The following is a 16,532-nucleotide window of genomic DNA, read 5'->3' as shown; positions in this document are numbered from 1 at the left end:
CCCACCTGGCTCCATCTGCCCACCATGCCATATCTCCTCCACCCTTTCACACCTACCAGTCACCTACCACTCTGTAACAGTCTCCTTCCCACCATATACTATCTTAACTTCACATTACCAGTCCCTATTCAGGGTCCTGACCCAAAGCATAGACTATTCATATGCTGCTTGACTCACTGAGTTCTTTCAGCAATTGTTGCTGAGTGTAACAATAATGGTGGAGGAGGTGAGCTAACTGAGATTTTGGATGATAAATGATAGGTCCTTGGAAGAAGTCAGAGGAAATAGTGCAAAAGATGGAAGCCTTTGCTAGATTCACTTGCTGTGATTGGATAGGTAAGAAAAGTACCTGCTCCTAAACTATCAACAAGTGCAAATTTTGGAACAGGTGTAGTCAAAAAATTCCATACAAATGAAGGAAAAAAATTTTCATTACAATCGTATATGGTATCATGAATGACTTTAATCGGAGACACTTTCATCTCTGGTACAAGTAGTAAACTAATTTAGACAGTTCCAGATAGACTGCAATACATTCAGGTACTTTGGGTACGAAAGGGAGGTTGGAGATGGGTGGTAGTTTGCAAAGATGGGAATTAAATGAGTTTTCTGATTATTAAAGGACTGAAGAGGAAATTGGTGTCTGTGGAATATTAATGAGAATAGGGACAAGTAAAGTCTGCAGTTTGAGGTTGGAGGGAAACTAAGGATCACTCTGCAGGTTAGGGGAAGAGAAGGGTAGCCATGAGGCTACTGATGTGTCAAAAACATGGGAATTGAAAATTTGAATGTGTGCCATGAATATAGATAATTTTGAACAATAATGCCAGTCATTGTGATGTAGCCATTTAGCACATCAGTATGTGGAATATTAGCTGAAATTAGCTGATTATAGTTACTACATTTCTTTAAAAGCAGTTGCATGCAACAGAGTGCAAAGTAAATATGATCCCAAGTGTAAAGGGGACTGATGAGGAAGGTCTAGAATAACTGAAGCGTTGAAAAGGGGGTTGTTTTAACAAGGTATTTATTATAAGACCGTAAGATATAGGAGCAGAATTAGGCCATTTGGCCCATCAAGTGTGCTCTGCCATTTCATCATAACTGATCCATTTTTCCTCTCAGCTCCAATCTCCTGCCTTCTCCCCGTATCCCTTGATGCCCTGACCAATAAAGAATCTATCAACTTCTGCTTTAAATATACATAAAAACATGGCCTCCACAGCTGCCTGTGGCAACAAATTCCACAGATTCACCACTCTCTGGCTTAAGAAATTTCTCCTAATTTCCATTCTAAAAGGATGCTGCTCTATTCAGAGGCTGTGTCCTCTTGTCCTAGACTCTTCCACCACAGGAAACATCCTCTCCACATCCACCCTATCAAGGCATTTCAACATTCGATAGGTTTCAGTTACAACATCCCACATTCTAGTGAATACAGGCAAAGAGCCATCAAACGCTCTTCATATGACAAGCTGTTCAATCGTGGAATCATTTTTGTGAACCTCCTCTGAACCATCTCCAGTTTCAGCACATCCTTTCTAAGATAAGGGGCTCAAAACTGCTCACAATAGTCCAGCAGAAGGCTGATGTATACTTGTGTGTCAACTGGATGGAGTAGGTACGGCGTCGCCGCGGATCCCTACGCCGTAGCCTGATGCGCACCTCTCCCAAAATGTAACTACACGTTGCAGCAACACAGACCGCAACAACTGTGATTGGTCTGCCTGGTAGCATCGCATTTCCTCCTATGCTGCAATAGCTTCCCATTGGGTAACTGAAGAGCAGGGAAGGAACTCTGGCTGCAATGCTTTCCATAAAGCTTTACAGACCTCCAAAATTATGGAGGACACACTTTGCTTTTACTAAAAAGACGCTCGCTTTAAACTTGTTTACCTCGAGAAAGACTACCATGACCATGAAGCTTTGAGCGGGCAGGTGTGTGCGCATGCGCGACATGTCTGAATTGCAGAGCGACGCAGACACATCAACGCACAATTATAAATGCTCACAATGCACATAGGCCACTTGTGTAGGTTATGGCGTCAAGTTGACGCACAAGTATAAATCAGCCTTGAGGCTTCACCAGTGCTTTATAAAACCTCAACATTGCGTCCTTGCTTTTATATTCTAGTCCTCTTGAAATAAATACTAACATCACATTTACCTTCCTCACCACAGACCTGACCTGCAGATTAACTTTTAGTGAATCCTGCACAAGGACTCCCAAGTCCCTTTGCACCTGAGATTTTGGAATTTTCACTCCATTTATATAGCCTACCCCTTGATTTCTTCTACCAAAGTGCATGACCATACACTTCCCAGCACTGTATTCCATCTGCCACTTCTTTGGCCATTCTACTAATCTGTCTGAATCCTTCTTTAGCTTTTCTACTTCCTCAAAACTACCTGCCCCTCCTGCTATCTTTGTATCATCTGCAAATTTGCAACAAAGCCAATCGATTCAGTCATCCAAGTCATTGACATATAAAAGAAGCAGTCCCAACACAGACCTCTGTGGAACAGCACTTTGTCACTGGCAGCCAACCAGAAAAGGCTCCCTTAATTCCCATTCTTTGCCTCCTCCCAATCAGTCAATTCTTTATCCATGGTAGTATGTTTTCTGTAATACCATGGGCTCTTAACTTTTTAAGCAGCCTCGTGTGGCACCCTGTCAGACGTCTTCTGAAAATTCAAGTACATAGCATCAACCGATTCTCTTTTGTTTAACTTGTTATTTCTTAAAAAATAACTCCATTAATCTTGTCAGGCAAGAATTTCCCTTGAGGAAATATGCTGACAATGGCCTATTTTATCATGTGCCTCCAAGTACCCCAAAACCACATCCTTAACAATTGACTCCAACATCTTCCCAACCACTGAGGTCATACTAAATGGCCTGTGATTTATTTTCTTCTGCCTCTTTTTTTGAAGAAAGGAGTGATGTTTGCAATTTTCCAGTCTTCTAGAACCATTCCAGAATTAAGTGATTCTTGAAAGATCATTACTAATGCCTCCACAATCTTTTCAGCCACCTCTTTCAGAACTCTGGGGTGTACACCATCTGGTCAAGGTGACTTATCTACCTTCAGACATTTCAGTTTCCCTAGAACCTTCTCCCTAGCAATGGCAAATTCACACACTTCTGACCCCTTATGCTCTGCAACTTCCACCATATTACTAGTGTCTTCCACAATGATGTTCAGTGTTTGGCTCACGCCAAACATAGCATTTAGCCTAATGGCCAAACAGCTCAATTTTGGTTTCATCAGACCATAGAGCATTCTTCCAGCTGACTTCAGAGTCTCCCATATGCCTTTTGGCAAAATCTAGCTGAGATTTCATGTGAGTTTTCTTCGACAGTGGCTTTCTCTTTGCCACTCTCCCATAAAGCTGCGACTGGTGAAGCACCCGGGCAACATTTGTTGTATGCCCAGTCTCTCCATCTTAGCCACTGAAGCTTGTAACTCCTCCAGAGTTGTAATTGGTCTCTTGGTGGCCTACCTCACTAGTCCCCTTCTTGCACAGTCACTCAGTTTTTGAGGATGGCCTGCACTAGGCAGATTTACAGCTGTGCCATATTCTTTCCATTTCTTGATGATTGACTTAACTGTACTCCAAGGGATATTCATTGCCTTGGAATTTTTCTTGTATCCATCTCCACACTTGTGCTTTTCAGTAACCTTTTTACAGAGTTGCTTGGAGTGTTCTCTTGTCTTTGTGGTATCGTTTTTGCCAGGATGCTGACTCACCAGCAGTTGGACCTTCCAGATACAGGTGTATTTTTACTACAGTCAATTGAAACACATTGACTGTACACAGGTGATCTCCATTTAACTAGTTATGTGACTTCTAAAACCAGTTGGCTGCACTAGTGATGACTTAGTGTGTCATGGTAAAGGTGTTGAATATTTATGTAATCAGTGATTTTGTGTTTGTAATTAATTTGGATCACTTTGAAGAGATCAGTTTTCACTTGACACAAAGGAGTCTTTCTGTTGATCAGTGTCAAAAAAAACCCAAAATATATCCATTGTGATTCAATGTTGTAAGACAATAAAACATGATAACTTCCAAGGGGGGTGAATACTTTTTATAAGCACTGTACAGTTTGGAGATGCAGAGAGTAAGACACTCAGCTGTTTTTTGGCATTAAGCTAACCATGGATCTTTTGTCACATTAAATGTGTGACATCACCCTGTAGCTAATTTTAATGTATGTGTTGAATCAGGCAGAGACTTATAGAAATGATAGAAAACTTGTGACACAGGGGAAATGATTTGAGCTGTGCTATCAGTGCACGCTTTAAAAGAGCTGCTTACTGCTGCTTTCCAACACTACAGCCTTAGTCCTACAGGTCACAGATCTTCTGAAACATGCAGGTACTATTTAAATGTGATGAGTGATTCTGCTCCTATCATCCTTTAAGACAAGGAATTTATGATCCATTACTACACTCTTGAGGGGATGGGTGAAATCCTTTTCCTCACCTTCCTTCAGGTAGTTCTATCAGAGAACTCTGTGTCTTGATTTGTGATCTCTTGGCTAAGGCAAGGGGTCTTAATGCCTCAAGAAAAAATTAATTCTTTTGTATCAGAAAAAATTCTAATTATCAATTAAGTCTTCACTCATCTTCCTAAAAGAAAACCCTATGCTTATTCAGCCATTGCTGTTAAATGTTTGTCCAGTCCTGGCCACATCCTTGTAAATCTTCTGTACACTCACTCCAGTGCAGTCACATCTTTTGTGCAATATGGTGTGCAGAAACAAATTCATAACACCTCTGCTGTTAATAAAATATTCAACCTTTTCAATAACCTTATGATCTGTCCTGCAAAGTTTAAGGATCTTGGATATGTACTTGATGATCCTTCTGTTCTTCCACACCACTTTGTACCTTCATTGTGTATTCTCTTGCCCTATTACATTTCTCAAATACATTGTCTCAAACTTCTCTGAAATTACATTTGCTGTTTTTCTGCTCAATTATCTAGACCTTGTATATATTCTTGCGACCTGGAGCTTTACTCTGTCAACTAAGCAGCTAATTTTTAGAATTATCCACATGCTATTAATCATGCTCCATATATTTTAGGTCAAAATCATTATTATACACAGTGGCCACTTCATTAGGTACAGGAATGGAACCCTTCTGCTGCTGTAGCCCATTTACTTTGATGTTTTGTGCATTCATAGGTACTCTGCATGCTGCTGTTTTAACACATTATTTTGAGTTACTGTTGACTTCCTGTCAACTTGAACTAGTCTGGCCAATCTCCTCTGATCTCTCTCATCAACAAGATGTTTTCACCCTGCTGCTCACTAGATTTTTTTTTTCTGTTATTTTACACCATTCTATAAAATCTGGAGACTGCATGAAAATTCCTAGAGATCAGCAGTGTCTGAGATACTCAAATTACCATGTCTAGCACTTACAGTCATTCAATGGTCAAAGTCACATAGACCACATTTCTTCCCCATTCTGATGTTTGGTTTGAACAACTGAACCTCTTGACCATGCATTGAGATGCTGCCACTGATTGGCCAATTAGATATTTGCATTAACAAGCAGATGTGCTTGTTAAAAATTCCAATTGTTCATCAAACTTCGAATGTGGATTTGTTATTGTCCCTGATTTAAATGAAGGTGAAGCTCATATATCATCCTTTAGAATGGATTCTCGTAATTTGCCCACCAATGAAGTTAACTGGCTATTTCAAGAGTGAAGTCATGCAGCAACTAAAGAATATATATAACTGATGTCAGTATTAACATAGAAACTAGTCTGATCACATGAAAATCAAAAAAAGGTGATAAAGGAAACGAGGCTAAGGAAATTCATGAGAAAAGACTGACAGCAAGTATAAGAAGGAATCAAGAGAATATTAGTATTAAATCAAAGAAAAAGATGAGTTGGAAAATTATTTAGAATTCATTAGAAGATAGCCAAGGCAATGATGTGTTAAAATATAATACAAGAGAAGAGCTTGCAAAGAACACAGAAACTGAAATTGATTCTATGAGTTCTTTCAGATTGGGGCAGAAGCAGTTTGATTTTGAGTTTTAAAAAAATTCTTCCTCTTCATGTGCCTTGCACATTACACACTTGGGCGATCATGGCTTTCCACATCGAACGATCCCATGCAGTGTCAGTGATATCCCGCACACTTAGATCTGTTAGTTCTTTCACAGTGTCCATATATTTTCTTCTTTGCCTTCCTCTTCCACGTTTTCCCAGGCATACTGCCTTGTAATGTAAGGCATTCTATTTCTCCCTTTCTGGTGACATGGCCCAGGAATTTCAGGCTACATCCACACTACGCCGGATAATTTTGAAAACGAAGCTTTTTCTCTTCGTTTTGACCCTCTGTCCACACTGAAACAGTGTTTTCATCCCCTGAAAACGGAGATTTTTGAAAACACTCTCCAGAGTGTGTAAATTTGAAAACGATTGTTTTGCGTTGTAGTGTGGACAGGGAAATGGAGAGATTTAAAAACGTTGTTATGACAACACCACAACAACAATGCTTTTTCTGCTTCTGTTTGGTACTGCGCAAGCACTGCCAGACGGCTGTTATAAAGCACAGTCGGTGTGAACGGCGTGAGAGTTAAATTGTAGAGTGAGCTTTTTTGACTAGGTCCCCTAAATTGATTTAATTGAGTCTATTTTTTAAAATAATAATGTCAGAAATACTGCGCAGGTCTGGCTGCAGAAGATTCCAATCTCTTGTTGATCTTGGATAGAGAACGGCTTCATGCATGTGTTGTTTACTTTATTGTCTACGTTAATAGTTTGTTTGGAATTAAACATCTCTACTGCTTTGCTGACTTTGTAGTCGTTTGTTACTTGCAGAAACAGCTCAACTTCATTGTCTGTTAAATGAAGAAGTCCGGTCTGATTTTTCCAGCGGAGGTTTTCTTTGTATTCCTTGAAGACATTGTTGAAAACTTCCTTTCGCTGTTGTTGTTGGTACTCTAGTTTTTGACCAATGGAAGTAGCAGAACACCGCCGCGGAAACGTAACTATTGTACTGTTTCCTCTTCGCTTGTTTTCTGTAGATGTGTCTGTGCATGCCCAGTAGGAGTAGATTCACCCAAATATCCACTTTGGCGTGGACAGAGATATTTTGAAAAACACGTAGTGTGGACACCTGTCATTTTAACTCGAAACCAGCGTTTTCAAAATTATCCGGTCTAGTATGGACGTAGCCTCAGTTTCCTCTCATTTCATGTTCTCATTAAAGATCTTTTTGTATGGACACGTTGGAGTACTGTCTCATCAGTTACCCTATCTCTATATGATATTTTCAGCATTCTTCTAAGAAACTGCATTTCTATTGCTTCTCAGTTTCTTTGGAGTTCTGGTGTTGTAGTCCATGTTTCGGAAGCATACAGCAAGATTGACCAGATGTAACATTTTAGTAGCCTAAGCCTTGTTGTCATAGAAATGTGTCTGTTGGTAAAAATGGGTTTCAGTTTTTGGAAGTTGGTTTTGGCAATGGCAATTCTTTTTATTTCTACTTCTAGCATCTTGTGATATGAAGCTACCAAGGTAATTAAAGCTGGTCTTTTGTTCAATCTCTTGGTTACCGATGTACAATTGGCAGTTGGGAGTATCCTGCTGTTTTGATATTATCATACATTTGGTTTTTTTTTACAGTTGACGGTTAGACCAAAATCTGCACTTGTTTGTACTACTTTGTCTAGGAGGATTTGTAGGTCTTCTGAAGCACTTGCTGTTAGAATGGTATCATCTGCATATCTTGCATTGTTGATGTTAACACCAATTTTTATCCCATCTAGGTCTCCTATTTCTCTGAGAATCATTTCACTGTAGATATTAAACAATTCTGGTGAGGCAACGCATCCCTGTCTAACTCCTCTTTGAATTTTAGCCCAACTGCTTATATTATCATCAATTTTTACTGCCGTCATTTGGTTCCAATATAAATTTTGAAGCAGTTGTTGGTCTCTTCCGTCAATGTTTAGTTTAGCGAGAATTTAAAATAATTTTTCATGTTGCACTTTGTCGAATGCTTTAGTGAAATCAATAAGACATAAAAAGACATCATTTTGATATTCAATTGTCCTTTCTGAAAGCATTCGTAGTATGAAAATTGCTTTCCTAGTTCCTCTATCCTCAATAAACCCATATTGTAGTTTAGAAGTTTCTGGCCTTGTTTTTAATTCAACTCGGAACAATTCTCAACAGAATCTTTATTATGTGACTCATAAAATTGATTGTTCTATAATTTTCGCAGTGAATAGTTCCATGAATTTTTGGCAGAGTTAAAAATTTTAAAAATGGCGGAGAAATTCAACAAATATTTTGTGTCTGTATTATTGGAAGAAATCAGTTGGGGGAGCAGATGATAATGAAATATATCTGTAGAGTGAACAAAGAACTCTAAAGAAACTAGATTTAGTTTTAAAAGGTGAAATTACTAGGACCACAAAGCAATAAATCTCCATTACCTGATGATCTGCTTTATTGAGTTTTGAAGTGGCTATGGAGATAAATTAGTTGTCATCTTCAAAAGTTCCATAGGTCCCAGTGTGGTTCCCAAAGACTGAGAGGTCACAAATTTAATTCCACTTTTTAAGAAAGGAGATTAAAAAAAGAAAATAGGTGACATAACCAGTTAGCCTAATATCCGTAGCAGAGAAAATGCTGGAATCTATTGTTAAGAAAGTGGTAACGTGACTCTTGAAAATTTTTTTTAAATTATATTTATTCATGAAATATGGTAGTAACTAGCAGAATAAATAAGGGAAATTAAATTGGTATGCATTGGGACTTTTAAAGGGCTTTTATCACTCGAGATTATTAAACGTGGTATTTGGAAAGAAATATTTGTATGAATGGAGGTTTGGTTAAAGACAGAAAATGGAGTTCATGTGGTTTGTTTGGACTTTCTGAAGTTCTTCAATAAAGTGCAGCTCGCAATTGTGGGAGGAAAAAAGAGTGGCATAGTGTTCGAATAAAGTGTTGGTGTAGATTGTGGAATTGTGGATTGAACAACAGATGAAGTAGGAATTAACAGAGTCAGGTTTAATATCACTGGCATATGTTGTGAAATTTGTTGTTATGTGGCAGCAGTACAATGCAGTGTATCATAAAACTAAATTACAGCAAGAAATGTATGTGTGTATGTGTATATGTCTTATGTGTGTGTGCTCCCTGATGGTAGCAATAAGAGAATGACATGTTCTGGGTGATGGGGACCCTTAATGGTGAGTGCTGTCTTTTTGAGAAATTGTTCTTGGGAAGATGTACTGGTTGCCACGGAGGCTAGTGCCCACGAAGGAGCAGACTGAGTTTGCAACCTCCTGCAGCTTATTTTGATCTTGTGCAGTGCCCCCCCCCCATACTAGATGGTGATACAGCCAGTTAGAATTCTATCCACTGTATACCTGTAGAAACTTGCAAGTGTCTTGGCTGTTATACCAAATCTCCTCAAACTCCTAATGAAATAATGAAATACAACCACTTTCATGCCGCCTTTGTAATTGCATCATTATGTTGGGTCCAGGATCGGTCCTCAGAGATGTTGACACAAAGGTACCTAAAATTGTTCACCCTTTCCACTTCTGATCCTTTGATGAGGACTGGTGTGTTCCCTTGTCTTACATATTCTGAGGTCCACAATAAATTTTTTGGTCTACTGACAAGTGTAAGGTTGTTGCTCAACAGTTGATCTGTCTCGCTCCTGTATGTCTTCTCAGCACCGTCTGACGTTCTGCCAACAATTGTTGAGTCATCAGCAAATTTATAGATGATATTTGGGCAGTGCCTAGCCACACAGTCATGGGTGTAGAGAGAGTAGAGCTGTGGGCTAAGTACACATCCTTGAGGTGCACCAGTGTTGATTATCAGCAAGGTGGGGATGTTATTTCCAATCTACACAGACTGGTCTTCCAGTGGAGAAGTTGAGGATCCAGTTGCAGAGGGAGGTACAAAGGCCCAGGTTTTGGATCTTTTTGATCAGAATTGTAAGAATGATTGTGTTAAACGCTGAGCTGTAGTCAATGAACAGTAGCCTGACGTAAGTATTAGTATTGTCCAGGTGATCCAAGGTCACACGAAGAGCCAATGAGATCACATCTGCTGTAGACCTATTTTGGCAATAGGCAAGTTGCAGTGGGTCCAGGTCCTTCCTTTGGCAGGAGTTGATTCTAGCCATATCAAACCTCTCAAAGCACTTCATCACCATAGATATGAGTGCTATTAGACAATAGTCATGAAGGCAACTCACCCTGTTCTTCTTGGACATTGTTATGATTGTTGCACTTTTGAGGCAAGTGGGAACTTCGGACTATAGCAATGGGAGATTGAAAATGTCTTTGGTTGGCACAGGTTTTCAGAGCCCTACCAGGTTTTCCGTTGGGGCCTGTTGCCATGCGAGTGCTCACTCTACTGAAAGATGTTCTGACACCAAGACAGAGATCTCAGTCATTTTTGGATTGAAAGACAACACCTAATGGGGTGTTGATGCTGCAGCTATTCTATCTGTATCAATGAGTTGGATGAGGAGATCAAATGTAAAACATGCAAGTTCAGTGAGGATCACAAGACCAAAATACAAAGCTGGGTAACAGTGTATGCTGTGAAGAGGGTGCAGAGTTTTCAGTGCACAGGGCCAAGCTAAGTGAACGGAAGAAGACATGGCAGATGGAATAATGTGACAGAATGTTAAATTGTTTATTTTAGTAGATAAGGAGGTGCCTGATGAATAATTTTGAAGTCTTCCACTTTGGTAGAAGAAGTAGAAAGTGGGAGAAATCATGAGACATGTGAGCGTCCTTGTACATAAATTGTTTGAGAGGTAACATGCCAGTATATGCAAGCTTTTAGAAAGGCAGACAAATGTTGACCTTCATTTGACTTTGAGTGCAAGAGTAATAATAACATCATCTTGCTGCAACTTTATGGACCCCATTTGGAATCTTGTCCACAGGTCAAGTTTCTCTACCTAGGTAGAGATAGGTACCCTTGTAGTGATACAGTAATTGCTCAGATTGGGTGTGGAAGAGGGCCTGAAAGCCTCGTGAAGAAAGAGTAAGCATTCTGGGCCTACATCTTCAGCTTGGAATAAGATTATGTTTGATAATCTTTCATTGCTGTGTTATTGATGAGTTCAGTGAAAAACTCTCCGTATTGCAACTAGGGAAATCTATTGATTTCTTTGCAGTAGGAAACTACTTGGCTAAAACAGAATTATGGCTGAATTACAGAAAGCCCCATCTGTTGTCATTTCTGTGTGGCTGCCACCATGCCTGTGGGAGGGATGGCTCTGTCAAAACAAATCATGAAAGTGCTGATCAAGAACTTTGAAGCATATTTGTGGAAGGCTATTAAAGGAAGCTGGTAATGAGGGATGTCTTGGAAGTGAATTCTATGACATGGAAACAAATGTGGTGGGAGTGACTGCAGCTACTTCAGGGCATCTCATATCACTGGGGGGCCCTTTGCTGGAGCCATCTTGAAGAGACAGCACTAATTGTTTGACAAAGTAATTGGTGGAAGTTTACTGCATCATTTGGCCAGGAAGATCTTCAGTCAACATGATTGTCTCTTTACATCAACCTTAATGTACAAGCAACAGCAAATACAATATTTTGCTTTTCTGGATTTCACCAATGCATTTGACACCTTGAACAGAACGGAACTCTCCCATATATCGAGAGGTTTCTGGGTCTCAATCGTTCGTCTCATGACAACTGCCGTGCCACTATACAATTTGATGACTTAATTTCTGTTTGTTTTGAGATGTAAATGGAGTGAAGCTATCTTTTGACTCTTCTGTTTGATTTCTTTTTCTCTGTACTCCCGACTTGCACTACATTAGGGTCTTGCCCATGCCTGCATCATCTTCTCCCATACCGTAACTGACAAGAAAACTCATGATACAACAAACTGTTGTATCATACTCAGAGTCTGAGCATACAATCAATACATTTTACTGTATTGGGTTCATTGTGACAGATTGTTGATGATGAAAAATTCAGTGTAGGAATTGGGAAGGTTGCCAATAACTTGGTTCATTTAATAAAACTGGCAAGGAAGAATAACAAACTCACATTTAAGAAAAGGATGCCAATCTACAAGGTCTGCATTCTTAGCATGTTGCCAGGTGGTATACACTGCTTTCTGACCCAAGCTGTAATTCTTTGGTTGACTTGCCACCGTTTGTATAGCTCTCTTGCACAGAATTCTCTCCCATGGCTTGCCACATTCCCAGCTTCCTTTATAACTCTTCCTCAAACATACCTCTGACCAATTTCTAGATCAGCCTTTTCAATATTTGTTAGTGATAATATGCCTATATGTACCATACTAGGACACGTGATACTTTCAAACACTCTGAAAAGCATTTTGTATTTGGAAGTCATAGCAACCATCTGTGTATAGAAATTAAATTCGCAAACATTTACTTATTTGTTTTTGCTCCCTGTCTGTTCCCTATCTTCCTCTCCTAATTGCATTGCCTCTTTTGCTGGAGTGCAGTTCCAAAGGTACGAATCACACTCTATAACTTGCCTCAGGTGCCATGGTAGGTAGCAACATTTGACCACCAGAACATGACCAAGCAGCTTGTGTGAACCTGATAGTGAATGTCAGTAGGCAGCTCCTGTACTTGTGCAGAGTTTGGATGGTTTTGCTTTATATAACTCAAGGATACTGAGAGCTCTGGTGTTCAACCACAAATATTGTGCATTTTTTTTTCATCCATGTGGTTAAAGTTGCTTTTAGAAAGCTATATAAGATAGATTAATTGGTAGATCAACATCTGTCAGAATCTGTAGGTATTCTGATTTGTTTATTGTAACTATTTTTGGGTACTCAGCATTAAGCTCAAATTACAGCTTGATGTCGCCACCATTTAATGTGCATTTGCATTTAAATTGCAGGTTGGAAGCTGAGCCCTGTAGTTGGTGCAGTCTACAGTCCTGAATTTTATGCAGGTAAAGTGTTGCATCACCTTTCAGTTGTGTTTTGTACAGTTTAAAGAAGTCTCAACTAGGATTCTATGTTTCCTTATATTTCTATCTCTGTTTCTATTCACTTACTACATTGTACCTTTGAATCAATCTGAGAGGAAAAAAAAATTAGTAAATTTGTCACTAAAATTTGTTTTCTGTTTTTGAGAATGTTGCACTTCAGTAGATTCACATATGATTTTAATCCATTTTGAATGTGGATCTGTGACAGATTTTCCATCTGTAGATCAGGCTTCTGATATCAGTACAGTGAGCCCAGGCTGGGACGAGTATGCGGGCAGTGGGCAAAATATCCCTCTAGTGTTTGTAGATCTCGTACTGGAGATGCAGTATCACTTCACCTTGCCACTTTGTTTTTGACCCACTTTGTCATCACCTCAGTCTCTGACATGCCTTTATTGGGATCTTTCTCCTCGCTAACCTCTGTTCTGGAGTTTAAATTAAAATGGTGGAGTTATTGCCTATGGATAGTGTTTTGTGGGGAGGGTTATAGGGAATGGGTGCTGTGATGATCTGGGGGTTGTGCAGTAGTTACTTAAGGGGTGTTGTGGTGAGGGACAGGCCCAGGGGTAGAGTTAGATAATGGGGGTGGAAGATTCACAGTGAAGGGGGGTGGGGTGGCAACTAGCATCGTGGGGGGGGGGGGTCTGCAGGATCTCGCAGTAAGGGGGTGGGCTGAAAGAGTAACAGAGCTGCTGGTGATATTAGGTGAAGTTGGCCCCTTGGTGTGTGAGGGCTTGGGTTTATGGGGATGCATAGGAGGGTTGGAGATGTTCGGCTTAGGGGTATGGCTGTGGGGTGGGGCTGCGGGACATTGCGGTGGAAGGAGGGATTGAAAGAGCACTCAAGCTGATGGTGGAGTGGGGTGTGAGAGGGGATGGTGGGGGTCGGTGTTACATACGCCCCTTTGTGGGGTCTGGCTTGGGTTATTTGGGGTGCTGTCCGGTTTAGTTGGGGTGTGCGGTCCATTGGAAATTAGGATTAGGGTGAAGGGTAGGGTTGGGGATGTTTATGGGGTGGCGTGATACTGGTGATGTGGGGTGAACCTGGCTCCCTGGTGGGGAGAGGGCCCGGGTTTATGGGGGAGTATAGGAGGGTTGGAGGTGTTAGGATTAGGGGTATGGTTGGGAGGTGGGGCTGCGGGACATTGTGGTGGTGGGAGTGGTTGAACGAGCACCCAAACTGATAGTGGAGTGGGGTGCGAGAGAGGATGGTAGGGGCCAGTGTTACCTAAGCCCCTTTGTGAGGTCTAGCTTTGATTATTTAGGGTGCTGTCTGGTTTAGTTGAGGTGCGCGGTCCATTGGAAGTTAGGATTTGGGTGAAGGGTAGTGTTGGGGATGTTTGTGGAGTGGCGCAGGTAGTGTTAGACTGGTACTGTGGGGTGAAGTTGGCTCCCTGGTGGGGAGGGGGCTCGGGTTTATGGGGGTGTGCAGGAGGGTTGGAGGTGTTAGGCTTAGGTAAATGGCTGGGTGGTGGAGCCACTGGACCTTGCAGTGGTGGGAGGAGTTGAAAGAGCACCCAAACTGATGGTGAAGTGGGGTGAACTTGGCCCCCTGATGGAGAGAGGGCTCAGGTTTATGGGGGGTGTGTAGGATGGGTGAAGTTGTTATGTTTAGGGATAGGGTGGAGGAATGTGGATGCAGGCCTCCCCATGGGAGGGGGAGGAAAAGGAGCATGGGGCCCAGCGTTAAGTAGGCCCCTTAGTGGAGGTGTGGCCAGGGTTAATTGGTGCATTGTCCACTTCAGTTGGGGTGTGTGGCCCTTTGGATGTTAGGGTTAGGTTGGGGGAGGTAGGGTCGAGGGATGTCCACTGGGTACATGGTTTAAGTAGTAAATGACTGGTATCCCAAATTTAGATAAGATAGACTTATGGCAGTTTTTGTTGACCACTGAAATCAAAAGAACATTTTGCTCTTTTGTTTGCTTGGTTTTATTTTAATCCTAGAAACTTAATTTCTTTAGCTTCTGTAGAAACTTTCATCCTCTGCCCCAAAAAGAAATACAGTGGATTCTGGCTAATTGGGCCATCAGTTAATCAGGGTGGTCACTTATTTGGGTCAACTCTTAAAGAACAAAAACTAATTGAGAAAATAGCTGGGATTTCCTTTGATTATTTGGGACACTATGCCACCTTATTGAGACAGGAGACTTGCCAAACATTTTCTAACTAGTACCGGTTGCATGCACTTGTATGGCCATGCATGGAACAGACAGTTTTTAATAGTTTCAGTTGTATGTGTTTGTGTTCAAAAAATCAGTGATATTTGTCACTGATCATTGGTAAGAAAAAATTTGAAGGTAAACTGAATTATCAGTTAAGATTTTTGAATAATCTATTACTGTCTTCAGATGGAGGCATATAAAACTGAATCTTGGGATGTGACCATGGGTTCAACTTAAAAAAGCATTCCAAAATAAGGATACAAGGCTAGAGCTGTTTGGGAGGGTTTAAAGTAAAGTGGGTGGGAACTGGAGTGATGGTACTGAGGATGAGGTAGTTGCTTTGCGAACAGAGGCAGTGTATAGTGAGACTGCTAGCAAGAAGAGGCTGATGATGGGGCAGAATTGCAGTCAACAGGATGAGTTGCATTGTAAAAGGCAGACAAAATCAAAAAGGATGAATACAGGACTGAAGGTGTTATATTTGAATGTACGCAGTATACAGAAAAAAGTAGATGAATAAGGAAGATTTACAGATTGGTCTGTATGATGTTATGGGCATCACTGAATCATGGCTGAAAGATTATAGCTGGGTGCTTAACACCCAAGGAACACATTGTATCGAAAGGACAGGCAGGTAGGCAGAGGGGCTGACATAGCTGTATCGGAAAAAAATTAAATCAAATAGTTAGAAAGAGGTAACATAGGGGCAGAATGTGTTGATTTAATGTGCATAGAGCTAAGAGACTGTAAGGCTAAAAAGACCCTGATGGGAGTTATATACAGACCCCGCAAAAAGTAGTAAAGATGTAATTTACAAGTTACAGCTGGAGATACAAAACACATGTCAAAAGGGCAGTGTTTTGGGGAATTTCAATATGGAGGTAGATTGGAAAAATCAGGTTGGTGTTGGATCCCAAGAGGGGGATTCTCTAGAATGCCTACAACATGGTTTTTAGAACAGCTAGTGGTTGAGCCCACTAGGGATCAGCTATTCTGGATTGGGTGTTGTACAGTGAACTGGAATTGATTAGAGAGCTTAAGCTAAAGGAGCACTGGAAAAGTGAACATAATATGATAGAATTCACCCTGTAATTTGAGAAGACACTAAAGTCAAATGTATCAGTATTACAGTGTAGTAAAGGGAATTACAGAGGCATGAGAGAGGACCTGGCTAAAATTGATTGGAGAAGAACACTGGCAGGGATGACGACAGAGCAGCAATGGCTAGAATTTCTGGGAGCAACTCAGAAGGTGCAGGATATATACATCCTAAACAGGAAGAAGTGTTCTGAAGGCAGGATGACACAGCCATAGCTAATGAGAAGTCAAAGCCAACATAAAAGCCAAAGAGAGGGCATATAATA

General features: G+C 40.7%; 1 protein-coding gene across 9 annotated transcripts in view; it reads left to right on the top strand.

The window, feature by feature from the left end:
* LOC140204816 (RNA binding protein fox-1 homolog 2-like) overlaps positions 1–16,532 on the top strand; it is a 286,828-nt gene that overhangs the window by 237,215 nt on the left and 33,081 nt on the right. For all 9 annotated transcript variants that reach the window (XM_072271636.1, XM_072271635.1, XM_072271640.1 and 6 more), the window contains one exon: positions 12,915–12,968. In XM_072271636.1, coding sequence (XP_072127737.1) covers positions 12,915–12,968 — 54 coding nt within the window. The remainder of the gene's footprint in view (positions 1–12,914; positions 12,969–16,532) is intronic.

This window comes from Mobula birostris, chromosome 11 (genome assembly GCF_030028105.1).
Source record: "Mobula birostris isolate sMobBir1 chromosome 11, sMobBir1.hap1, whole genome shotgun sequence".
NCBI lineage: Eukaryota > Metazoa > Chordata > Chondrichthyes > Myliobatiformes > Myliobatidae > Mobula > Mobula birostris.
This window is presented reverse-complemented; position numbering and strand designations above follow the sequence as displayed.